Source organism: Anastrepha ludens, chromosome 2 (assembly GCF_028408465.1).
Source record: "Anastrepha ludens isolate Willacy chromosome 2, idAnaLude1.1, whole genome shotgun sequence".
Taxonomy (NCBI): Eukaryota; Metazoa; Arthropoda; class Insecta; order Diptera; family Tephritidae; genus Anastrepha; species Anastrepha ludens.
The window spans coordinates 184,672,450-184,699,258 of NC_071498.1; the positions used below are offsets into that span (position 1 = coordinate 184,672,450).

The 26,809-nt window shown below is 36.3% G+C and overlaps 1 protein-coding gene across 5 annotated transcripts in view; it reads left to right on the forward strand.

Moving 5' to 3' along the window:
* Window positions 1-2,658: 2,658 nt before the first annotated feature.
* The window catches only part of LOC128856122 (leucine-rich repeat serine/threonine-protein kinase 1), a 43,076-nt gene continuing 18,925 nt past the window's right edge, over window positions 2,659-26,809 (forward strand). The window contains exons 1-8 of one of the 5 annotated variants that reach the window (XM_054091524.1): window positions 4,984-5,090; window positions 5,505-5,822; window positions 16,784-16,943; window positions 24,735-24,900; window positions 24,955-25,407; window positions 25,473-25,741; window positions 25,796-26,056; window positions 26,217-26,375. In XM_054091524.1, coding sequence (XP_053947499.1) covers window positions 5,672-5,822; window positions 16,784-16,943; window positions 24,735-24,900; window positions 24,955-25,407; window positions 25,473-25,741; window positions 25,796-26,056; window positions 26,217-26,375 — 1,619 coding nt within the window. In that variant the 5' untranslated portion in view covers window positions 4,984-5,090; window positions 5,505-5,671. Of the gene's footprint in view, window positions 2,897-4,983; window positions 5,091-5,504; window positions 5,823-16,479; window positions 16,686-16,783; window positions 16,944-24,734; window positions 24,901-24,954; window positions 25,408-25,472; window positions 25,742-25,795; window positions 26,057-26,216; window positions 26,376-26,809 lie in introns of those variants that run through there. The other 4 variants (XM_054091523.1, XM_054091527.1, XM_054091526.1 and 1 more) reach the window with 4 other exon arrangements.

Here is a 26,809-nt window from a genome sequence, read left to right on the forward strand (position 1 = left end):
TGCCTTCAAAGTCCTGCCGTTCGTTAAACTTAGTCCCGATGAAATACAGTTGTTTGGTGACTGAACGTCAATACTTTGTGTTCTCTGTCCGTCTTTGGAATACCTTACTTTACAAAATTAAACGTATAAAAGAAAGCTCGTGTTTCAAAAATAAATTGCTTCGCTATCTTGCCGAAAATTGCTGAATATACTTTAAATCTCTTCCTATTATTCCCTACTCCTACTACTACTAATAGGACTATGAATAAGTTCGTGCGGTTTTACAACAGATGGCGTAACTTGATTATTATTCCATCGATCCACATTTCCAAACATTCAGTGGAGAGCTACTGTCGTAAGGCACAAACGTCAGTATAAGTTTTTTATTTGAAGCGTAAACAACAATATTTTTACCACACTTGAAAATGTCGAATTTCGTGCCAAATAATGTGTTTTTGCGGGGAATTCTTCTTCATTATTTTAATATGAAGAAAAAAGCAGCCGAAAGTCATCGTATCTTGGTGGAAGTTTATGGTGAGCATGCTCTATCTGAGCCAACGTGCCAGAAGTGGTTTGCACGCTTTAAAAGTGGTGATTTTGGCTTGGAAGACGAAGAACGCGAGGGTGCGCCGCCAAAGTTCATGGATACCGAATTGGAGGAATTGCTCGATCAAGATCCGGCTCAAACGCAAGAAGAGGTTGCAAAAACTTTGGGAGTTGATCAATCAACCATTTCCAAACGTTTAAAAGCCATGGGAATGATCCGAAAGGTAGGCCATTGGGTGCCGTATGAATTGAAGCCAAGAGACGTTGAACGCCGTTTTATGGCATGCGAACAACTGCTTCAACGGCACAAAAGAAAGGGTTTTTTGCATCGAATTGTGACTGGCGATGAAAAGTGGGTCCATTACGACAATCCAAAACGTCGGGCAACGTATGGATACCCTGGCCATGCTTCAACATCGACGTCGGCGCAGAATATTCATGGCCTGAAGGTTATGCTGTGTATCTGGTGGGACCAGCTGGGTGTTGTGTATTATGAGCTACTGAAACCGAATGAAACGATTACGGGGGATGTCTACCGACGACAATTGATGCGTTTGAGCCGAGCACTGCGAGAAAAACGGCCGCAATACGCCGATAGACACGACAAAGTTATTTTGCAACATGACAATGCTCGGCCACATGTTGCACAAGTGGTCAAAACATACTTAGAAACGCTCAAATGGGATGTCCTACCCCACCCGCTGTATAGTCCAGACCTCGCGCCATCCGATTACTATCTCTTCCGATCGATGCAACATGGCCTGGCTGACCAGCACTTCCGTAATTACGATGAAGTCAAAAAATGGATCGATTCGTGGATTGCGGCAAAACCGACCGAATTTTTCACAAAGGGAATCCGTGAATTGCCAGAAAGATGGGAAAAAGTAGTAGTAAACGATGGACAATATTTTGAATATTAAATTTGTAACCATTTTACGTCAATAAAGTTTCAAATTTCGAAAAAAAACCGCACGAACTTATTCATAGTCATAGTCATTTTTACCTTACTTTCCTTTTAATACTTTCTCCAACTTATACCTCTTTACTACTATCTGTAATTTTAATTTTAATTTTGATTTTACTATTAATCCTTAACTATTCTTAAGGTCAATCATTGTAAAAATAACCTATGGGTCTATGTTTTGACTTTAATAATAAATAAATAAATAAATAAATATATTTTATTAAAGGTGATATCGAGAAATCAGCTGATTTGTTTTAGTTTTTCTTCGCCTTGTCTATGTGGCTGTCCGCCAAATCTTTGTTTTCTACGTTGTCAATACTTTGCTTTGACAATCAAATGTACAAAACATTGTTGTTGGTCTAGTGCCACCATTTTGGCTCGGATTTGCTATAATGTTACATGGGCATTTTTAGGCAAACTGTAAAGACTTATTTAATGAAACTTAGGGAGTGGTTCAGGAATAACCTTTATAACTCCCAATCATTCTGGAAATAATAGTTTGGTAATTATTTGCGGGAAAGCTAATGGGCGAGAAGGCCAAAGGCAGACCGAGGAACCGTTGGATAGACGCAGTGGAACACGATCTTAAGAAGCTGGGAATACGTAACTACGAAGCAACAGCTCAAGATAGACCGCTTTGGATAAGCATTTTGGAGGAAGCTTTGACACACCCCGCGTTGTAACGCTATGAAAGAAGAAGAATTATTTGCTTCATAGTGCCCTCGGGAACTTCACTTCGGCGCATTATAATATATATCTTTCTACACTTCACTTAAATTCACTAAATATACACTCACGTGCGTGTTTTTATTTTTTTTATATTTGTATTCGAAATATTTTAATGAAAATTAAATGCAAATGCATCACTTATATCAACACTTTCCAATTTTTTAAACGCGAATAAGAATTCATTAAAATTGCCAACAGTATATTGTTGCCGGATGCATACAAATGGGAACAAAAATATGAACAAAATTGAAATATTTCAGTTTAGTGTTGATGAAGGGGATGAGGATTATTGTGCCTCTTTACAATTTAACACCTAATAATCTGCATCTACTAAGCACCATCTTTACATAAAAATGTTGCTTTCGTGACTATTTACTGCATTAGTTATATTGCGGATGCAGAGAACGCATAAAGGCGAATGACAGCGAATTGTCTAAAAATGACAATATCAAGTAAGCGCCCTCAAATATTCTCTGTATATTTACAATTTAGTTCGAGTTATGGTTGACGATTTATCATAAAAAAAGCTAACGATGAAACTATAAAATGTGTCGTAAAAGTGTAAGCACGCTGTAGTTTGGCAGAAGAAATTAAATGTGGAAATATTAAGTCGTGTACAGAACGAAGGAAGAGTGCAGTGGGCTTAGCTAAAAATGAGCGAATCGGACTCGGATGCAGGTATGTTAAATTCCCAAAAGCGTCATATTTCATGTTGGTGGTAACTTAATCGAATGATCGTCGGATCAGTTCCAACAAAATTAAATGTAATTACGTGTAAAGAATTTTTCCTTTACAGGTTTCCCTGAAGTTTCATTAAATAAATTATAAGACTGTGCTGTATTGGTCATGCGGCATTATACTAAAGTCAAACCGATACGAATACTAAATTTGTACCAATAAGTACAATACGAATTCATACAAGGTGGTTTCGCGGTGTAAATAAGTTATCATACTTGTCTAACACTAATTATTATTAGGGCCTTTTTAGTGTTAACTATGCTGTTAAAACAACAACAACAGGGCCTTTTTAGTAATTTTTAATCACTTTTTTATTATGAATTAGTTATTTGGAAAAAGCTTCAAACATATTCCTTTCGCCATCCGATTGTGGGTGCGAGGGTGTTGTACGTGTTTTCTAAATTCCCAACAGGCAAAGAATCTTTTTAAATACTTCTCACTACTTGTCTTCTTTGGACCTTTCGCTGCCATACACTGCGCGCAATTTCGAATCCATTCGGAAATTGATTATCTGTAAATTACCCATCGCTATTTAATTTTTAGATGGTCCCTCTCATCGTCTTTCGCTTCCGTCCATCTTTGTCAGGTCAACACCATTAAATTGACTTCTTATGACACTTGGTTCCCACTCATCATCGAGTTGTAATTGTATTAATCCATTATTCTTATTAATTAGCACAACTGGTGAGCTCCACGGGCTTGTTGATGGCGGAATAACTCCGCTTTGTTACATATCTTAGATTATCTGATTTGCTTGGAACTCGATTTGGAACTTGGCGAATTGGTTTTACATCTCCTAGACACAGGATGACTGTGTCTTTGATGACACTCGATGACTTTCAAACTTTCATAGAATCACCACAATCACCATAGAATATGAAACCGTGTTTCTGCAATCTCTTAGCTTTCGTCCTCAAACTCCTTATGAAGTCGGGTGTTTTTCTTCTTGCTTCCGGGAATTTTTCACTTTCCTGTTGTGGTCCGTCGCAGTTCACTATTGCTTCTACAGCCCGGCATTTTCTAATAACAGCTGTTTTATCCAAAATAACTGGTGACTTGAAATCATTTATAACCCTTACTGGAACCCTCGAGTCTTTTCCCGTCCCTAGTGCGCTTCCCACAATTATGTCCGGGCTAAAATTTAGTATAATGTATATCGCTTTGGAAAAAACGGTAAAAAGGGGGTGATAGAGGGGTGTATCCCCATCTTAAAACTGAAAACAGAACCTGCCGGAGGCTTATAGTTTTTAAGTAATTTAATGTTAAAGTTCTCTAATTTAGCGAAAAGTTGGTGTTGCCATACACCTGAAATGAAAACGAAGTTCGCACGCAGTTTGCTGTAATTTAAAGTTGAGAAATAATTTTGAAAATAAAAACATACAACTCATTTAAAATTAAAAACAATGATATTAAGCGTATCACAAAAAATAATAAAGTAATTAAAATTAAATTAAATTAATTAACACAGTATTTTTGCGTGGAACTCCTTATCGGGTAGGCGGCCTTCGGCCGCGCTTCAAAAAAATAACCCTCATCAGTCCAACTCCGGCTACGCAATCCACAGTATTTTTGCGTAGAACTCCTTTTCGCGTGGGGGGCCTTCGGCCGCGCTTCAAAAAATAACCCTCATCAGTCCAACTCCGGCTACGCAATCCACAGTATTTTTGCGTAGAACTCCTTTTCGCGTGGGCGGCCTTCGGCCGCGCTTCAAAAAAATAACCCTCATCAGTCCAACTCCGGCTACGCAATCCACAGTATTTTTGTGTAGAACTCCTTTTCGCGTGGGCGGCCTTCGGCCGCGCTTCAAAAAAAATAACCCTTAATAGTCCAACTCCGGCTACGCAATGCACAGTATTTTTGCGTAGAACTCCTTTTCGCGTTAAAACCATTGAACCCAAAATTAAAACGTCATATGCGTGTATGTAGTAAGCAGGCACAATAACCCCCATTCCCATCATTAACACTAAACTCAAGTACTTAATTTTTGTTTTCATTTGCAGGCATCCGGTAACACCATACTGTTGTAATTCCAATCTTCTTCTTGTTCGCGCTTAAAATTGGAATGTGATTGCATAGGCAAATGAATTTGCATTTAATTTTAATAGATATAATTAGAATATTAGCATAAAAATCGGTAAAAACACGCGTGGGAGTGTATATTTGATGAATTTTAGTGAAATGTTAAAAAATATAGAGTGTAATGTGGCAAATTATAGTGAAGTTCCCGAGGGCATTTTGAATGTAAATAATTAAAAAATTATTATTTCCCAAATAATTTAAAGTTATAAAGAGTGTTCCTTAACACCTCACTAACATCTCCACCAAGTTTCATTAAAAAAAACATTATAGTTTGCCAGAAATTCCAAAATATACATTGTCCAACTCAGTCCAACTCCGGCTACGCAATCCACAGTATTTTTGCGTAGAACTCCTTTTCGCGTGGGGGGCCTTCGGCCGCGCTTCAAAAAATAACCCTCATCAGTCCAACTCCGGCTACGCAATCCACAGTATTTTTGCGTAGAACTCCTTCCATTGTTCTAAATTCCAGCCCAAATTATTGTTTCAGATTTTGCCGAAATACATTGACGGTGACTTAGTGTTACCTTTCTGAAGATAAATGATGTCAGGTAGTGATTTTGAGGCAAAATACACATCAAGCTTCCAATCAGAGCTAAGTGCAAAAACAATAATAATTCCATTATTTTAACAAACCAAATGAGAGAAAAAGTGAAACAAAAATTGAAGAAGAAAATAGAAAGCGCGAAAATACAAAAACAAAACAGAAAGGAAAGAAATAAAAAATGTCAAAGTTTATTCTGTGGTCATTCGCCTAACGGCCGCTTAATGCCGCTAATCCCAATGAATCGTAATGATTATCCTTTCGATCAAAATACCCGGCAAGCCTGATATTGTAGCATATGACCTCTGGTGACGATCCAGCATGCTTGTCCACCAGGCTTATATGTGTGCGTGTCGGGTGACACTCGTACTTGCTTCGTGTCACACATACTTGTTGTCGGCTTTTGCTTGATGAAAATCAAAAATTTTAGATATTAGCGTCAAGCACCCGACACGCACACATTTAAACCTGCTGGACAGCATGCTGGATCGTCGCCAGAGGCCAATAGGTACATAATCTAAGTATGTATGTAGTTATTCGCAGATTTTGAAGTATGTTAGCGATATTACCTACATATACTTACATATTTATCTATGCAAATTCCTAAAAAAATGCATAGCGTTGGCTTCGGTGTTATTGTTATTGTAATGTTAGTTTGTAATGTTTAGTTTTAATCCGTTACCCATAGCAATTGTTCGCGTCCAAATACGAGTATGTATGTCTGTAAAACCTTCATATATAGTTACATATGTATGTATAACAGCCTTTACACAGCTTAAGCTGCTGGGGTTGTTGTTGGTAAACAATATCGTCGACAACCTGCAGACTGTTGGCGTTATTGTATGGCGGTTTGTCTTTGCCTAATCACTGGTTCAAAGCACTAGAAAATTACACGTTAAAGATGACTCTCGCTTTTATCAAGATACGATCCTAAGCACAAGTAACAAATAATACAAGTATGGTTAATATATGTATGTACACATGGCAGAAAAAGTCTGCGTTCACCCACTGTTATAAAGTATTAAAATAATTTAACGTGTTTATCTTAAAACTCTCAGTTATTTCTTTTCACTTATTTCAAAGAAAATTATTCATAGAGGTTATGAACAAAATTTTTTGGAGTTTGAGCTGCGTCGTGTTCAGATAACGGGATTGTAGTACAGTTACTTAAATAGGCTAAGCAGAAAAAGTGTGCGTTCATTTCGAATAGTGACGATTATTTGCATGGCAATTACGTTAAATTAAATTTTAAATCATTCATGTAGTTGACGCGGTTAAGAACAAATCTAAAGAGGGAAAAATTGGTATTAGAAATACATTTTTTGTTACTATGGACCAAAGGCGAAAAGAAATAGATATTGATGAAAGGAAAATCATTGTAAGTTTGTGGCAAAATAGTAAGAGCTATCGGGAAATCGCGAAAATTGTTGGGAGGCAATACTCCTCAGTCCAAAGAGTGATAAACAACTTCAAGCAAACGAATTGTTTGGAGTCTAAGCCTCGTTCTGGGCGTCCAAAAAAAATGACGGAAAGAGAAGAACGCAACATAACTATTCTTGTGAATTCTAATCCACGACTAACAGCAAGCCGAATTTCAAAAGACATAGAAGCAAAATACCAAAAGATAGTACATCCAGATACAGTAAGAAAAATTCGAAAAAGAATCGGATTTCACGGCAGAGTGGCCCGAAAAAAACCCTTCATATCGCGAGTAAATCGACTTAAGCGGATGGCTTTCGCCAAGGAATAGGTAAACAAGCCACCTGAGTTTTGGAATAGTGTGATTTTTTCAGATGAGGGCAAGTTTTGCATTTTCGGGATAAAAAGTCGTAAAATTATTTGGAGGAAAAACGGAACGGCACCTGGAAAGCAAAATCTGGTACCTACGGTAAAGCATGGGGGAGGAGGTGCCATGATATGGGGGTGTATGGCTAGTTCGGGCGTTGGAAATATGCAGTTTTTTGAGTCGATAATGAACAGACATGATTATCTCGATATTTTAAAAACGAATTTGAGAGAAAGTGCAATCAAACTGGGACTCGGTGAAAGATTTGTTTTCCAACAGGACAACGACCCGAAACACACAGCAGAGATTGTTGGGTTGTGGTTGTTGTATAATGTTCCAAAACAACTTCTCACACCCCCACAATCACCTGACCTTAACCCCATTGAGCACTTATGGGACGTTCTAAAAAAAAAAAATACGAGAGCGTACAATAACTAGCAAGGAAATGCTTAAGAACGCGCTAAACGAGGAATGGGAACCCATAAGTCCAGAAATAACAGCCAACCTAGTTGGATCAATGAAAAGACGCCTCCTAGAAATCATAAAAAGCCGGGGATATCCAACTAGCTATTAATTTTAAAACATTTCTATGATCTTAAGCCTTTTATTTTATTATTATTGAAGTGAACGCAAACTTTTTCCGTTTAGTTTGAATGGCCTTTTTAATTTTATGTGATCTCATTTTAAATTTGATTTTGTTATTGGTAGCGAAATCTGTGTGATAGTTACGTTTAAGTGAACTTAATAAAACTCATTAAAAAAAAATTCTGAAATATTTATTGTTTTGAACTTTTTCTAATGCAAAGAATATTTGCATAGGTGAACGCAGACTTTTTCTACTATGTGTATATGTAAATGTCCCCACATTGTTGAAACTCCTGCACAATCCCCGGCTTTGAAGACAAACATAAGACATCCATAACAAATCTGACCTTAAAAATGAGATACTTTAAGAGAGCTACCAAATTAGTCCAGAATACACAAAAAAATCGGTTGACTCCATGCCAAGTGGACTTGAAGCTGTAATTGATAATAAAGGATACCCAACAAAGTGCTAAATACAGTACTATCTCGATAATCCGGACACGCGGTAGTCCGGTCACATCTATAATCCGGACAACTGCATAATTCGGACAGTTTAACATTTATTACTCTATAATCCGGACATTTTTCAAATTTGCTTCGCAATATGTACATACATATGTATTTTAATTTTTAGTTTGCTTTGTGAGTTTTTCGTAAAATAGCGGTACTTTAACAACAATATATGTATACGAAATGCAACAGCATAAATCACGCGTTGTGTTTATTCTTTAGTGACAAACTGAATTGAGTGTACATTATTATTATGAGCAGTGGAAAATTTAATAAAAGGGCTCATAAAACCCTTACTCTTCAGAAAAAATGTGAAATTTTAGATCTCCTTGATAAAGGAAAATCATTAAGATGGTTTGAAACAGAATTTGGTGTCAACAAATCTACTGTTTTTGACATAAAAAAGAAACGTGATGCCATTAGAAAATTCGCGACTAAATGTGAAATGAAATAGTACATACTAAATAAAAAAAATGTTTGATTATGTACAGATGTACATATTATTATGTAAGTATGATTGTACTGTATTTAATAAAACTATTTATGTACATACATATATCTGAATTGCGTTATGTTCATTTCAAAAAAACAACCTTTAGTTGAAAAACAAAAATCATCTATAATCCGGGCACCCCCATAATCCGGACGACCCCTAACATTAAGGGTGTCCAGATTATCGAGATAGTACTGTACCTTAAAATTTGAAAAATTAGAAATAAATAGTTGCTCTTTTAAAAGTGTATCACTTAAGTTGCGGCGGCATGATTTATTTTCGGCATTACAATGAAATGAGTGAACACGTTTTTGTATTTTATGTTGAGAAATGAAATAAAGCAAAATAAATAAAATATCTGCATACTCTGTTCTTCCATTTTCGCAAAATGTTATGAAATATAGAACACTTCATAAAGTAAATAATCCCATCTGTATCAAACAAGGTGTGAGTGACTGTATATATACATGCATATTAGGCCGGGTCGATTTGTGGGGAGGCAAAAAAATCGCCCATTGCTCTGGGAAAATCATATTCTAGGGATCAAAATAAGAAACTTTGCCGAAGGACCCATACCTCTAAAACGAATTCTGATGTCCCCCAATTTGGGTCGAACTTTTTAGTTTCTTTTCTCATGTAAAGGCCAAAAATGGTGATATTTTGAAATGATTGTATGGGTATGGTATCAATAAAGGTTAATAAAAATCTATGCCCCTTATTAATTATTTATTTACAAAATCAAAATACCTTCATTGGCGCAGAAGCAGCAGCATGCGCAGCGCGATGCCCGTTTTTCCACTAAGCATTCTAAAATGTTCTTTAATGCGACAAAAACTATTTTATTTATAAACGCAAATTATTATTTCTCAAAGCAAGGCTCGTCCGTTCATAAAACGAGCCAACCACATCATCCCCCACGCGCCTGAGCTGTCGATAACCCTATTTTCTTGCGGAAGGCAAAAATATTTGGTGAACCGTGAATTTTTGTTGTGGCAAGTGCCCGCCTCTTCGTATATACATACATATGTATGTAAATATGTCTTCTGAATGGCTGTGTGTCAAAATCTGCCATTAGCTTAAAACAAGGTTACGTTTCGACATTTCGTACTATTAAAAATTTCAAATCATTCCTCAAGCAAGCAAGCAAGCCTCCAAAATGTGTTAAGTGCGTTGGTAATCATTCAACTCTTGAATGCAAGAAACCAGACAAAGAACCACCAAAATGCTGCAACTGCGGGCAAAACCACCCAGCAAGCTATAGAGGATGTCATGTTGCCAAGGAGTTGCAAAAGCTCCGTAACAAAAGCGGAGCTAAACACAAAGAAGAAACTGGCAAAAAACCCCCAACAGCAATACGTCAAGCATTAGCTATGCCAAAACACTCTGTAGAACCAAGAACGACTAAGAAACCAACACTAATACCGGGTAAACAAACATATGCAGACGTAGCAGCCCAAAAGGAAAATACGACAGATAAAGATATATTGACACAAATTTTACTTAAAATTGAAAAGCAGTTAACCTTAAACCAGGATCTACTGAATCGCGTTGAAAAACTTGAGCAAATTATAAATGTCTAAAAACACAATATGAAAAAGTTTAAAGATAATGGCATGGAACGCGAATGGAATCTTAAAGCACAAAAATGAACTTGAGCTTGTACTTAATCAAAAAAGAATTGATATTTGTTTAGTATCTGAAACTCATTTGACCACCCAAATGTACTCTACATTCAACGGATTTATAATGTATTGCTCAAATCATCCTCTAAACAACGCAAGAGGAGGTAGCGCAATTATTATTAAGAATTCGATTGAACATTTCGAAGAAGAAAAGATCAGCTCCACTGAGTTTCAAGCGACAACAGTTGGAATCAAGTTTTGCAATTACCAACTGTCGGTAACAGAGTATATAGTCCGCCGAGACATAACATAAAGTCTACAGAATACACACAACTTTTAAATAAACATAAAGGAAGGTTCGTTATGGGAGGCGATTTCAATGCAAAGCACATTAACTGGGGATCTCGCCTAACGACAACTAAAGGTCGCGAACTGTGGAAAGCGGCACAACAATGTGGTTGTGAAATATTCTCAACTGGCAATCCAACATACTGGCCAACAGACATTAATAAGACTCCAGATTTGATTGATTTTTTCGTAGTCAAACAACTACCATACAACATCATAACTCTGGAGGATGGTTTAGATCTTAATTCAGATCATTCACCTATATTCATGATTCTTGATGGTGAACCAAAAATCAATGAAAGTAACCTGCTCCTTTCAAATAAATATACAGATTGGCAATACTTCAAGACTAAACTAGACACATATGTAAACACGACAAATGAAATCGATAATGTTGACGAAATTGAGAAGGAAACAATAAAGCTGTCAGCACAGATACAAAAAGCTGCTTGGTTAAGTACACCTGTAAGAGTCCAAAAAATTAATCGCCAAAGATATCCTTCGAATATAATTGAACTCATAAAGGAAAAAAGAAAAATCAGAAAAAAGTGGCAGTCGATTAGGTCTCCATCACTTAAAACACAATTAAACAACCTCACCAAAACAGTGAAATATGCTATTCAAGAAAATAAAAACAGAACTTTAAATATAAAGCTACAAAACCTATCTGCAGATAAAACCTCTGATTACTCTCTATGGCGGACTACGGCACATATGAAAAGACCAATTCAACATAATCCCCCAATTAAACAGCCAAATAGCAACCAACCTTGGGCAAAAACCGATTCGGAAAAAGCTGAGTTATTTGCACAACACCTCCAAAAAATTTTTAAGCCATTTGAAACGATAAATTACACTTTGTTTCCCCATACTGTGCAAGAATCTGTTGAAATTACAAGTTTTACCACTGATGAGGTAGCAAATGAAATCTCCAAACTAAAACAAAAGAAAAGTCCAGGATTTGACTTAATCACAGCCGAAGTGCTAAAGAACTTATCTTACAAAGCGCTAATCAAACTCACTTTAATAATGAATGCATGCATTGAATTTAAATACATACCAATGCATTGGAAAATTTCTGAAATTAAAATGATCCCAAAGCCAGGGAAAAATCCCAACGAAGTCACATCTTACCGCCCAATAGCATTACTCCCAGCCATCGGAAAGCTATTTGAAAAACTATTTTCCAAACGATTAAAGGATATAATTTCTAATAAACAATTAATACCATCTCACCAATTTGGATTTCGAGAAAAACATTCAACGATAGATCAGATACATCGTATAGTACACATCATAGAAGAGGCCATAGAAAACAATCAAGTGTGTTCAGCAATATTCCTTGATATCGCACAGGCGTTTGATAAAGTGTGGCACGAAGGTCTAATCCGTAAGCTCAGAGCGATGCTCCCATATCAATATACTTTGCTATTGGAATCATATCTCACAGACAGATATTTTAGAGTGAAACAAAGACAAGCATACACAAACATTAAAAAAATTGAAGCTGGTGTACCACAAGGCAGCATTCTTGGGCCAGTACTGTATTTGCTCTATACTGCAGATCTACCTGTTTCAAATACAAGTAAGATAGCCACTTTTGCTGATGACACGTGTATCTTAGCCTATGGAAATAACGCAAATGAATCAACTAGAAAGTTACAGGCATCGATAGACGAAGTTGTCGCATGGACTGAAAACTGGAGAATCAAATTAAATGAAAGCAAGTCTGTTCACGTAGACTTTACAAACAAGAAAATAGCCTATAACCCAGTGAAAATATCATCTGCTACTGTTCCATATAGTAATACAGCAAAATACTTGGGTATGACTTTGGATGCAAAGCTCAAATGGAAAGAACATGTCAAAATTAAAGCAACTGAAATCAACTTAAAAATTAAAAAAATGAAATGGTTAATTGGCAGAAAGTCTACATTGTCAATACAGAATAAATTATTAATATACAACCAAGTAGTTAAGCCGGTATGGACATACGGCATTCAATTATGGGGATGTACCACTAAATCAAACATTGAAGCTGTACAACGCCTGCAGAATAAGATTCTCAGAGACATGGTCAACGCACCTTGGTATGTGCGAAATCACGACCTGCACAAGGATCTGTCGGTGAAAAAAGTCGCTGATATAATCCAAATTCTTGCAAGTAACCATGAAACCAGGCTGAAAGAGCACATAAACCCGGAGGCCGCAGAGCTTACCAAAACAGTCTGCACAAGAAGACTTCGAAGAACTAAGCCACGAGATTTAGTCGCCAACGCTGTATAATTGTTTGTAAAATATTTATAATTGTTTTTAAATTTCAATGTTAAGGATAGAATAATGTTACTTGTTAGCTTATGCTAGGCGTAATACCATGAAATGTATACCAATTTTATAACGTTTCAATAAAAAAAAAAAAAAAAAAAAAAAAAAAAAAAATCCTTTTTGTTCTTTCGCAGAAGATAAATACTTAATTAAGATATATCTTCACGTATGGGATTATCCAATTAATAAAAATGCACGAAACATGTATTATAGGCCTGACGTGAGAAATTTACTTTGAAACAAGACTGCTGCTTGTTTTTGCTGCAGTGTATCAATGTTTACATTTACATTTTCTTTTGACAACGAAAAATTCATTCATTTGTCCACTGTTTATATTGAGTCGAAGCACTCTGCGTTGTTTACTCTTTGTGTATACGAGCAAATCCATCATTAGTCGCCTTTATAACTCGACACGATGGTCTAAATAAATTAGCGGCAACATACAAAATACTTTTTGTTCGAGATTGTGACTATGTTATTACTTACTCAATGGTTCATGTTTGTAGACTTTTACACTCATACTTTCTTTTTTAAGATGTTGAATTATTTCTTTTTATTTCTTTCAAGAGAAAACAAGGGTTTTAAAGTATTAAAAAAACGGGTTTTTGAATGTGACCCCGAGATAAAAAATTTTTTTTTGGACTTTATACCAGGAACATTAGATTTCCGAATACTTTTGTGAGGCACTGCATATATTCTGAAACAAGTATTTTAAAAAATTATTGAACTTCTCTCAGCATCTTTAAAGAACTAGCTGTAGGAAAATTATGTAAACAAACTCAATAAAAATTTAAATTAAATTTAAATATATTTTAGTATAATACTTTAAAACACTGTATGTACAAATACATTCATGTACATACAGTGGCGTGCAGAACTGGCTAAATGTTTGCCATATTCATGCATTTTTGATTGCTGTAGTCATTTTTCAAAATAGTGCTATCAAATTTTCTGGTTTTATGTTTCATTTCTTAAGAAACAAAAAGTACTAATTCAAGTTTACAAAATATTTAAAAATAAAAGTTATATGACAATAATTCTATTTTTTCATTAGCAACGCCTTATTCTTAATACCGTTATCCCTGCCGTTATTTTTCGTTGCTAAAATATACTGTTTCTTGACTCGCGATAGGCAAAAAAAAAAAAAAAAATTAGTTGAGCTTAACCGCTTTGTCGTCAAACTTACTGTTTTGTTCAAATTATTGTTTTCATACATATATTAATTGAAAAGTAGCTAAGTAGCTAAGACACCAAAAGAAGACGCAAAAAAAATTAAAATCCCGGAATGCTGACGACTGGAAAAGAGTGATATGGTTTGATGAGACCCGTATTAACTGCTTTCAGTCGGATGGAAAGCAGTATTACTGGCACTGACTGCCTGAAAAGGTGCAAAAGCATCAATTAAAACAAACGATGAAGCATGGGGGTGGTAGCCTTATGGTGTGGGGCTGCTTTACGTCGTGACATTTTGATTGGTACGAATATTGGGAATAATGGAAATAAAGAATAGGCAATTTGATCTAAGCACATATCCAACAGAAGAGGTTATAATTCAGGAAGACGGGGACCCGAAACATACAGCGCAAATTCTTGAAAAGTAGATAACAAATCAGGAATTCCAGGTTTTTAGAATTCCAGCACAGAGTTCTGATTTAAACGTTATGGAAAATGTATGGACTATTCTAAAAAACGGTTAGCATCTTACGAAATGGCCTCAAAGAACATCGACGAACTACGGTTAAGAGTTCAGAAGGAATGGCGCGATCTTCCACACTAAACAATTGAATAACTGGTCGAGAGTATGCCAAGATGTATAAATGGCGTCATTAAGGTTAAAGGTCTGTGGACAAAATATTAATGTTATGTTTTATGTAATAAAAGTTATTGCCGAGCAAAATTAGCTATAGCAATCAAAAACGCATGAATGTGGCAAACATTTAGCCAATTCTGCTACTGTACCTACATATGTACATAGTATGTACGTATTCGAGTGTAGCCTCTGTTCGATGTATCTTACTCAACCACTCAATTGTTCAATTTATAACAACTTTCAAATTGATTGAATGAAATTGAGTGAATCCTTTTTGCAAAACAGGAAAATAAGCAGTCTGAAAAACTGAAAAGAGCCAAAATGCAGCCAATTGCTTCACAGATGTGAACATGTGACACAATATACATATGTCTTCAAGTACGTCTTGGCATGAATTGCAAAATTAATTCTATTTGCTGTCTCGACTGGCCATTTCATTGTAAGCAATCACAGATTTAGAGTCGAGATGCCTACTTACGTTCGAGTGTAACGTAAATGGGATAGACAAGTAAATATTCGGGCATGTGCTGTTTCTTCAACATGAACGCACGATGTCTTTTTGCAGCTTTGCTTCCTACTCCAGGATAAAAAAGAAGCCTTGCAGAGTATTATTAACGATAAAACCGTCATCCATATTAAATAGAAATTGGAAGCCACGTTGAGATTTCTCGCGGAACGAGGATTTCAACGATCCATAGGAAAGGATTTACATATTGCACTAGTGATAGAAAACATCGTTGAAAGAATAATTGGAGTGCTTAAAATTCGTGCTAAATACTTCCAAACCGTTTTGCAATACACCCCACAGAAAGTTGGTAAAACTATTGACGTATGCAATGCTTTTCATAATTTTCAGTTTGTACTTTACTAATAGGTAGCCAAAGGTAAGATTAAAATTAAGCAACTAAAATCTGAAAGAAAGCATGAACTATTTTGTAAGCCCCTTACATATTTTTAACTGCGAATTGGATCAATAGTCCGATTCGAGGTATGACAAGATACTTAAAATATATTAATCAAAAACAAAAGAAAAAAATTACGTAAATGTAACTGAAATTGAATATTCGGTTGGACACTAGTGAAATAATGTTTATTTACATCGGTGTGTTGGTATCATATCTGACAGATGGCTACTTTTGCGGCTTCATTGTGTGCTACCAGTTTTTAAATACAATTTATTAAACCGGTAAAAGATTAACCGTGTCTCGTCGTGTTAATCGCAGGATGTGATTGTGATTAGAGTGTTTTTTTTAACCGATTGGACAAACATTGGCTTTAAAAGTCCTACTACCTCTTAGTTTCGTTTGTGCGACTGTTCATTGGATGTACACACATTATTGGCCACATTGTAAGGCCATTAAAGCAACGTATCGATTTTCCCAAAAATAGTTGTCAAAGAAACAGGATTGCTGTGAATTTTTGTGCACACTTTGGTGTTTCCGCATCCTACGAAGAGGAGTGTGCGTGACTTAGCGCAGTTGTATCATATATTTCTTTGGTAAAAATTAGTTTTCTGCCGTTCTTAGAATGGCATGGCATTTTGTTGATAAACCCAAGTCTGGCACTGAAACCGCTTTGGATGCCTGTGATTATTTCGTGGACGAAGTTGTTGAATTAACCCGCTGCTTAGGTAAAGTGAAGGTCTTCATAAAATAATTACATCCTCAATAATGTTTCAGTAATTACATTATTCCTTCTACATGCACACAAATTCCTATATATTTACAGATGCCCACGAGCAAGTGCGTATGATAAAGCACCGCGAACTGCGTCAGGCAGTAGTGGGCGGCGATGAACGCACCGTGCGTGTACTACTAGAAGCATTGGGTAGTGAGCGGCAAGTTATTGTGAACATGGCACCAGCTGGAGCAAACACAGTGCTTTTTGTGTAAGTACTTTTTTTGCACGTTTAAAATATTTTTATTAGTTCGCTTTCATTACATCTGTACGACACAAATTGTGCAGACTTTAGACTTGAAATTTTAGCAGAGCAAAATAAGAATTTACTGTCAGGTAACATTTATGATACGATTTGCCTTGTGCAGAATATATTTTACTTACATCGAATAAAATAACTTCGGAAACAATTTATCCGCCGGGTGTTTGTAAGAATTGCATTTATAATCCGGTTTGATTCATACTTAAAATATATATTGCGCCATGCACAAATTTTCTGAAATCTATAGAAGGCCTGCATTATTGTTGTGATATTTTCAGCCGTTATAAAATATAAAATTACAACTTACTAAGGACAACACTATCCGGTTATTACTTTGGCAAGAGCTAGTGACCACCATCCGACTACTGTGTTTCTTCATCGGATCATCCCAAATACATGAGCAAGTTTTAACTGCGTTCAGCAGTTTTTTCTTCCTCGTTCCTTTTCCTGGAGGAATCATTAATATTATATCTTCTACTATGCAAAAAAAAAAAAGGAAAACAAATTTAAATACCTTATTTTCACCATAGTATATTTACATGTAAATATAAAGTGCGCCGACCAGTTTGCTGTGGAAATAAAAAATTTCCCTATGTTCATTTTTGATTTAACTCATATGTACTTATGTAGCTCTTGATGCTGAATGGTTACAGTGTTTTCAATACACGTATGTTATGTTCACGGCACATTGAACAGGTAGTAGCTGTAGAGCAGCTAATTTGATTTAATTATTTGGTCTCTAAATTGCCAATCATTATACTGATCATTAATAATTATAAGCTTTGCCCTTGTTGGGTTAGGACTGAATAACTAAAAAAAATAAAAAAAATGTCTATGTTCTTCGAAAGTTACAGTCGCTTCTACAGGGTGGGCCATATAGCGTTTGCTTTTTGAACCACCCATTTTTTTGAGAATGGTAACACAAATGACATGTCAAATGTGTTCATAATTTACTTAAAGGTTATTTACGAAATGGGACGCTATACGCTTGAACAAAATTGGGAAATATCAAAAACCTATTTCCAAAATGGTGAGTCTTCTTCTTCTTCCGCGGTTACAGTAAATGGCGAGCGTTACCGTGACATGCTCAACGAGTTTTTGTTACCAAAAATTGAAGAGGATGACATGGACGACATTCGGTTTCAACAGGACGGTGCAACTTGTCATACTGCCAAAGTTACACTCGAACTTTTGGCTACCGTTTTTTCCGATATCAATTGGCCGCCTCGGAGCTGTGATTTAAGCCCGTTGGACTATTTTTTGTGGGGAGCCGTTAAGGACAAATACTATGCGAACCATCCAAAGACGATTGATGCTTTAAAACACGAAATCGAAGTTTCCATTCATGAAATTAGAGCCCAAACAATCGAAAATGTGCTTAAAAATTGGGTTGACCGACTGGCCTACTGTAAAGCCAGTCGTGGCAGTCATTTGAACGATATTATTTTTCATTCATAAATGACAATGTTCAATTTTCAAAATAAAAAAAAAAGTTTGAAAAAATATTGATTAGTTTTTTTTATAGCCGATTCAAAAAGCAAATTTTACATGGCCCACCCTATACCATATAGTCCATGTAAATGATTATTTCCATTGCGCTAACTAATCCTCTAAATATGTCATTTGCGGCCCACGGCCCACTCCCTACACCTGGAAAATGTAATGCCAAATAGATTGTTTTTGTCCGAACGGTTAGAAGTATAGTTTAAATATGCGTATGTACTTTAATGTCGTGTTTTCGCCTCAAATGCTCACAGAAAAAATCAGTTGAGTGATTGAGATGCAAGGCGAATTGAATACAGAAGATGGCGTCTTCCTAAAACCGTTACTTTATTTTTTTTCGATTTTGACAAGTGTAACGTCAGACTCGTTAATAATACAAAACAAACAAACACAAGGTAGAGAAATTACATGTTTTTAAAAATTCAGTGAATGGCTTGGTAATATTGAAATTTTAAACATTTAAACTAAATAAAATAATGTGAACGAAGTGCCGCGTGTTAAATTGTGAAAGCACAAATTATAAAAACACCTTCAGATGCAGTTTTTCTGCCTTCTGCGGAAGACAAGTGGCAAGAAAGTGTGTATAATTGTTTGTGTTTGGTAGTTTTTATTGCTTTCGCCTCTTTTTGTTCACAAACAAGTATTTTCGATTCTTTTTGTTTGTAAGGCGTTTTTCAATAGGTGCGCTTCAACTTTTTTCCGATAGGGAGGGCGAACGACGCAATATTTTTTATTTTTCGCTTGTCATTTGTAAACTTCATTAGTAAACATTTCATCATGGAACGCTACACACTTGAGCAACGATTGCAAATCGTGCAAATTTTTTATGAAAATAATCGTTCTGTTGCTGCTACTTTAAGAGCATGATTTTCCAAAAAACCATCTTCAGTGATGAAGCTCACTTTTGGCTCAATGGCTTTGTCAACAAGCAAAATATGCGTTACTGGGCAGAAAGCAATCCACACGTGATTCATGAGGCACCGTTGCATCCCGAAAAAATCACTGTTTGGTGCGGTTTACATGCCGGCGGCGTAATTGGCCCATATTTTTTCGTTGACGAGAACGATCGCCACGTTACTGTGAATGGAAATCGATACCGCGACATGATAAACGATTATTTTTGGCCGCAATTGTATGGTATGGGCTTAGACGACATGTGGTTTCAACAGGACGGGGCCACAAGCCACACAGCACACGCTACAATTGATTTGTTGAGTAAGTTCGGTGAGCGCATTATTTCCAGAAATGGACCGGTCGAATGGCCGCCGCGCTCGTGTGATTTGACGTCTCTAGACTATTTTCTTTGGGGTTATGTGAAGTCATTGGTCTACAGTAACAAGCCGGCGACGATTTGTGAGCTCAGAGCCAATATTGAACGCGAAATTGCTGGAATTTCGGCCGATTTATGCAAAAGAGTGGTCGAAAATTGGGTTCAACGATTGGACTTCGTAAAACGTGCACGCGGTGGTCATGCAAAAGAAATCGAATTTCATACTTAAATGTATATGTTCAAACTCGATAATAAAAAAAAAAAAAGAGGTTGTCTGTAAAGTCGGTTTACTGACGATAGTTTAACGTGATAACGTCATAAGAAAATACTGATTGAATGGTTGCATTTTTCAAAAGAAAATTTTAATTTTATTTGTTTGATAGATATTTTTTATGGATATAGAGAATGAGTTAACATTAACATAACATAATATATTGTACTTTAACATAACATAACATAACATAACATAACATAACACAACACAACACAACACAACACAACACAACACAACACAACACAACACAACACAACACAACACAACACAACACAACACAACACAACACAACACAACACAACACAACACAACACAACACAACACAACACAACACAACACAACACAACACAACACAACACAACACAACACAACACAACACAACACAACACAACACAACACAACACAACACAACACAACACAACACAACACAACACAACACAACACAACACAACACAACACAACACAACACAACACAACACAACACAACACAACACAACACAACACAACACAACACAACACAACACAACACAACACAACACAACACAACACAACACAACACAACACAACACAACACAACACAACACAACACAACACAACACAACACAACACAACACAACACAACACAACACAACACAACACAACACAACACAACACAACACAACACAACACAACACAACACAACACAACACAACACAACACAACACAACACAACACAACACAACACAACACAACACAACACAACACAACACAACACAACACAACACAACACAACACAACACAACACAACACAACATAACATAACATAACATAACATAACATATCATAAAGCATTCACCAACAGCTTTCATTTGATACCCATATTGTACATACACGTCCGAAGGTTACCCGGGTCCACGTTTTGACCTATATCTGAGACCCTATCTACCAATAGGTATTCAAACTATACGGAAATCATCTTCAATACCTACTTAACAATGTGTGTAAGTTTGGTTTAATTCGGTTCAAAGACACGGCGGTGGTAACCCTAGTCATCAATAGGTATGAAAATTACCCCGTATTAAAGCACTTATCAACAGCTTTCATTTGATATCCATATTGTACAAACACATTCTAGGGTCCACGTTTTGGTCTCTATCTCGAGACCCTAGTCACGGAGCGGATGGAAATACTCTGAACTAAAGCATTCACCAACAGATTCCATTTGATACCCATATTGTACATACACATCCGAAGGTTACCCGGGTCCACGTTTTGACCTATATCTCGAGACCCTATCTACCAATAGGTATCCAAACTATACGGAAACCATCTTCAATACCTCCTTAACAATGTGTGTAAGTTTGGTTTAATTCGGTGCAAAGACACGGCGGGTCCACGTTTTGGCATATATTTCCAGACCCTAGTCATCAATAGGTATGAAAATTACCCCGTATTAAAGCACTTATCAACAGCTTTCATTTGATACCCATATTGTACATACACAACCAAAGGTTACCCGGGTCCACGTTTTGTTCTATATCTCGAGACCCCAGTCACGGAGCGGCATGAAAAATACTCTGTACTAAAGCATTCACCAACAGCTTCAATTTGATATCCATATTGTACAAACACATTCTAGGGTCCACGTTTTGGTCTCTATCTCGAGACCCTAGTCACGGAGCGGCATGAAAAATACTCTGGACTAAAGCATTCACCAACAGCTTCCATTTGATACCCATATTGTACATACACATCCGAAGGTTACCCGGGTCCACGTTTTGACCTATATCTCGAGCCCTATTTCCAAAATAAAATATAATCCATGTTACTCGTGGATGATGTAGCTTTCGAATGGTGAAAGAATTTTTAAAATCGGTCCAGTAGTTTTGAGCCTATTCATTACAAACAAACAAAGTTTTCCTCTTTATAATATTAGTATAGACAACATATCTTATAAGGTATATGGTAAATATTAAAATACATTTTTTCCTTCATATATAATAAAAAAGAGGTTGTCTGTAAAGTCGGTTTACTGTCGGTAGTTTAACGTGATAACGTCATAAGAAAATACTGATTGAATGGTTGCATTTTTCAAAAGAAAATTTTAATTGTATTTGTTTGATAGATATTTTGTATGGATATAGAGAATGAGTTAACATTAACATAACATAATATACTTTAACATAACATAACATAACAAAACATAACATAACATAACATAACATAACATAACATAACATAACATAACATAACATAACATAACATAACATAACATAACATAACATAACATAACATAACATAACATAACATAACATAACATAACATAACATAACATAACATAACATAACATAACATAACATAACATAACATAACATAACATAACATAACATAACATAACATAACATAACATAACATAACATAACATAACATAACATAACATAACATAACATAACATAACATAACATAACATAACATAACATAACATAACATAACATAACATAACATAACATAACATAATGTACAAACACATTCTAGGGTCCACGTTTTGGTCTCTATCTCGAGACCCTAGTCACGGAGCGGATGGAAATACTCTGAACTAAAGCATTCACCAACAGCTTCCATTTGATACCCATATTGTACATACACATCCGAAGGTTACCCGGGTCCACGTTTTGACCTATATCTCGAGACCATATCTACCAATAGGTACCCAAACTATACGGAAACCATCTTCAATACCTCCTTAACAATGTGTGGAAGTTTGGTTTAATTCGGTGCAAAGACACGGCGGGTCCACGTTTTGGCATATATTTCCAGACCCTAGTCATCAATAGGTATGAAAATTACCCCGTATTAAAGCACTTATCAACAGCTTTCATTTGATACCCATATTGTACATACACATCCGAAGGTTACCCGGGTCCACGCTTTGACCTATATCTCGAGCCCTATTTCCAAAATAAAATATAATCCATGTTACTCGTGATGTAGCTTTCGAATGGTGAAAGAATTTTTAAAATCGGTCCAGTAGTTTTTGAGCCTATTCATTACAACCAAACAAACAAAGTTTTCCTCTTTATAATATTAGTATAGATATGGTAAATATTACCATACATTTTTTCCTTCATATATAATAAAAAAATTAATAATTATAACATTAAAACAACAGGTATTATTAACAAACTTGGTTTTATTTTAAATTCTTCAAGTGAATCAAATTAATAATAATCAATAAGAAGGCATATGCAAATACAAATACGTGAATTTATATATGTACATATGCGCATATACATACATATATACGCTCACTTAAGTAGGAGAGAGCAAGATGTCGAACGTTGCCGTTCGTTTGCTTTGTTAGCTTTGTCGTTCCTTCCGCGCTTTCGCTTGCAGTTCATTCAATGCAATGAGCAAGGTAACTACATATGAGCAAGGTAACACTAATATGAGCAAGGTAACACTAATGAGCAAGGTAACACTAAAGAGCAAGGTAACACTAATGAGCAAGGTAACTACATATGAGCAAGGTAACACTAATGAGCAAGGTAACTACATATGAGCAAGGTAACACTAAAGAGCAAGGTAACACTAATGAGCAAGGTAACACTAATGAGCAAGGTAACGACACATTTTTTCGTGTGTGCAGCCTGTTAAATCGAATTATAAGACGTTATCACGTCAAAATAGTTAAAAAAGTCAAACCGTTTGTGTTTTATTAAAAAAAAAAGTTGAAGCGCTCTTACTGAAAAACGCTTTATATTCTCGGAGCCTGACGTCACAGCGAATTCGCAATCTCTTATTCTATCATTCTTGATTTTTTAAAGTATGCAGAATTGCTTTTTGTGTTTTTGCTTCTCGTCAAGCAACGTCATTTTTGTGTATTCTGCATTCAGTCTTCTTGGCTGGGTGTGTGTGTTGCAGCTTCAACTACAGGCGGTTTATTAGTTAGCCGATTAATGTCCTCTTCGGTTGCAGCACGAGTTAACTCAAACGCTGGTTCAGGACAATTTATTGACCCACTTATATGCTTACATGCAGGTAAAACCACTTCTTGGAATGGTTGTTCTCCGCCAGTTGCTAGGAAATTCTCCTTATTTCTTGCCAATTTTCTTTTTAAGTTGGCTTTGTGGCGAATCGACACCTAGTAAAAGCGTTATATTATTTCTTTTTCGTTTTTTATTTTATTAATAACAACAAATCAGGCCCCATTCTAAACTGTATTGGGAACTTGGTCCGTATTGGCCTCTTCCAATATCGGGGTTTTTTTCCAATAAGTCGACAAGGCTTCTTGCTTGTTTGATATTTTTCTGGAATAATTTTTAAAATAAATACAAATTTTATATTTTAGCTTTTTTATCATAAATACTAAGTCTAGTTGCGAATCGTGATATATGCAAAAACTTAACGAACCCAAGTGAAATGGAAAGTTGAGTTGGGTTGGACAATAAACGGATTTGACAACTAAAACTCAACTAACAACTCAGTTTTGAATTGTTATAGGGGAGACGTATGATACCATTCTGCCAGTCGACTAAAATTTTTAGATTTTCTTTTTTTATTCCGCACTCTATTGGACGATTACAACGAAATGTAGTTTTCACACACCCATCGGTTTTCTAACAGCTCTCAAAATAAAACTTTGCTAGAATAGAAACTCGAACTTTAAAGATCCTGCATAAGAGTTTTTTGTTCAACTCTATTTATCATACTTCAGGGCCTCACAAGCGGGGTATGCGAGCATAGTGAATCGGCTGATAGATGCTGGTGCCGATGGACGCTCACATGCTGTCACTAAATATTCGCCACTTTATGCCGCCGTGCATCATGGTCACTATAGTATAGCAAAGTTGATGTTGGAGCGGTTTCCTGAATTAATACAGGTAGATATAAAATACTTGCCTTTAAACCATCTTTTTAACTTACATCTTTTGTAGCAATCCACTGTGGAGCGTTGGCTGCCGCTTCATGCCGCCTGCATTAACGGTCATATTAATTTGCTCGAATTGCTCATCAACTTCAAATATCCGGAGTATTTGAATGCCACACATCGGGATGATGAGGGTCAATGGGAGTGGCACTTGCCATTCGATCCGAATGCCCAAGATGTTACCGGCCAGACAAGTCTTTATATTGCAAGTATACTGGGAAATAAATCATTGGTAAATGTGTTGTTGAAGTGGCGTGTAAAATGTCACAAAGCTTTGAATATTGGCGAAGGACGAAGTGGTGGCTGCTCTGTAGGACATGCTGTTGGCGAGGAAGGCCTACACGGTTATAGCAGTGGTAGCAGCACGCCGATCACACCCACACGCAAACGTATTTCATTTGGTATTCAAGCAATTATGTCTAAATTAAATATATCCGGCGAGGGAGAGGTACTGACAAAAGTAAGTGGCACTAAAGGGAGGTGATGTCGTGCATTACTGTTAGTGTATGTCTTTTAATATTGCAGGAGGAAAATGACTGCGAAAAGTGTCCCATTAATTTGAATTTGCTCTGTGGCGCAGCTCGTGAAACTGCTTTATTGGCGGCAGTGCGTGGCGGTTTTGTTGATGTAGCCGCATTGCTTTTACAACATGGTGCCAACCCGAATATCGTGGCTAAACCAGTAGAGGATCATAATGATCCAAAGTGCAATGAGGAAATCTATGGGCTGAGTAACGTGCCTATTGCAGAGGCATGCAAGCAGCGTTCACTAGCGATGCTTGAATTGCTCTTGAGGTAATATTGCATTTTCATTAATTAAATAGTGCAATGTTTATAAAATTGTTTTAGATATGGCGCTCGCGACGAAAATGGTACTGCGTTGAATGTTGCCGTTAGCTCCGAGGACGAGGCGATATTGAGTCGTTTGCTGGCGAAGCGTGTTCATCCTGATTCAGATTATAAAATCAACAAAAAAGGTCTGCCAACTCCTGTTGAGGTAAATGTATTCCTACCTTCGGCGACAAACATCTCATATAGTGCAATGTTTCCCAATGTGCCAACCATAATCGATTGGCATAACAATACAAGTGTTCAGCTGCCATTTGTTCGGTGAGTTTGGTGCTTGCTTGCTATTTAAATCTAGTTTGAATGATATTTCAAATAGTAAAGCTGTTTACATATATGCACTAGAATTGTATTGTGAATTTGATTTTATTATGTGAAATTTAATTAAACACCAGAAATTTAGTTTTACTTAATTCTCTTCTAGTGTTAATTGGCTGGTTAATGGGGTCCTACAACTAAATCCCAAACTTCAAGGGCATCCTATGGTGAATGAAGTGGCTTTGACTGCTATAACACGTATTGATTTCTCCCATAATAATCTAAAAACCCTACCGATAGAAATATTCAAATTGGTTAGCTTAAGGTGAGAGCATATATGTATGTATTATTAATGTATTATGTATTCATATTTTATAAACCATCATCATTTTCTCTATCCCCTGGGAGAGCATAGGGCCGAGGTGAAACACCTAAATCGAGTTTGATGTTTCGCTAAATCCCTTAACTGGGGAACTTGGGGAACATGGGGACGGATTTCCTAAGAAAGTTTCCGTAAAGTATGCCCGATCCAACCCCATTTTCGCCGTTTTATGATTGTGGTGGCTTGACCGATGTTATACATCTTTCTTTGCACCACCACTTTGAAAAGAGTCGTCAGGTTCAATATTCTCTCCTTCAATGACGAAATTTGAGGATTTATTGGTGTTAATTTTCATGTTCCTTGTCTTTTGGATGTTTACTTTCAACTCATGTAGTGCGGTTTCACCTGCTAGGTCATTAAGTGATTTTTGCATATTT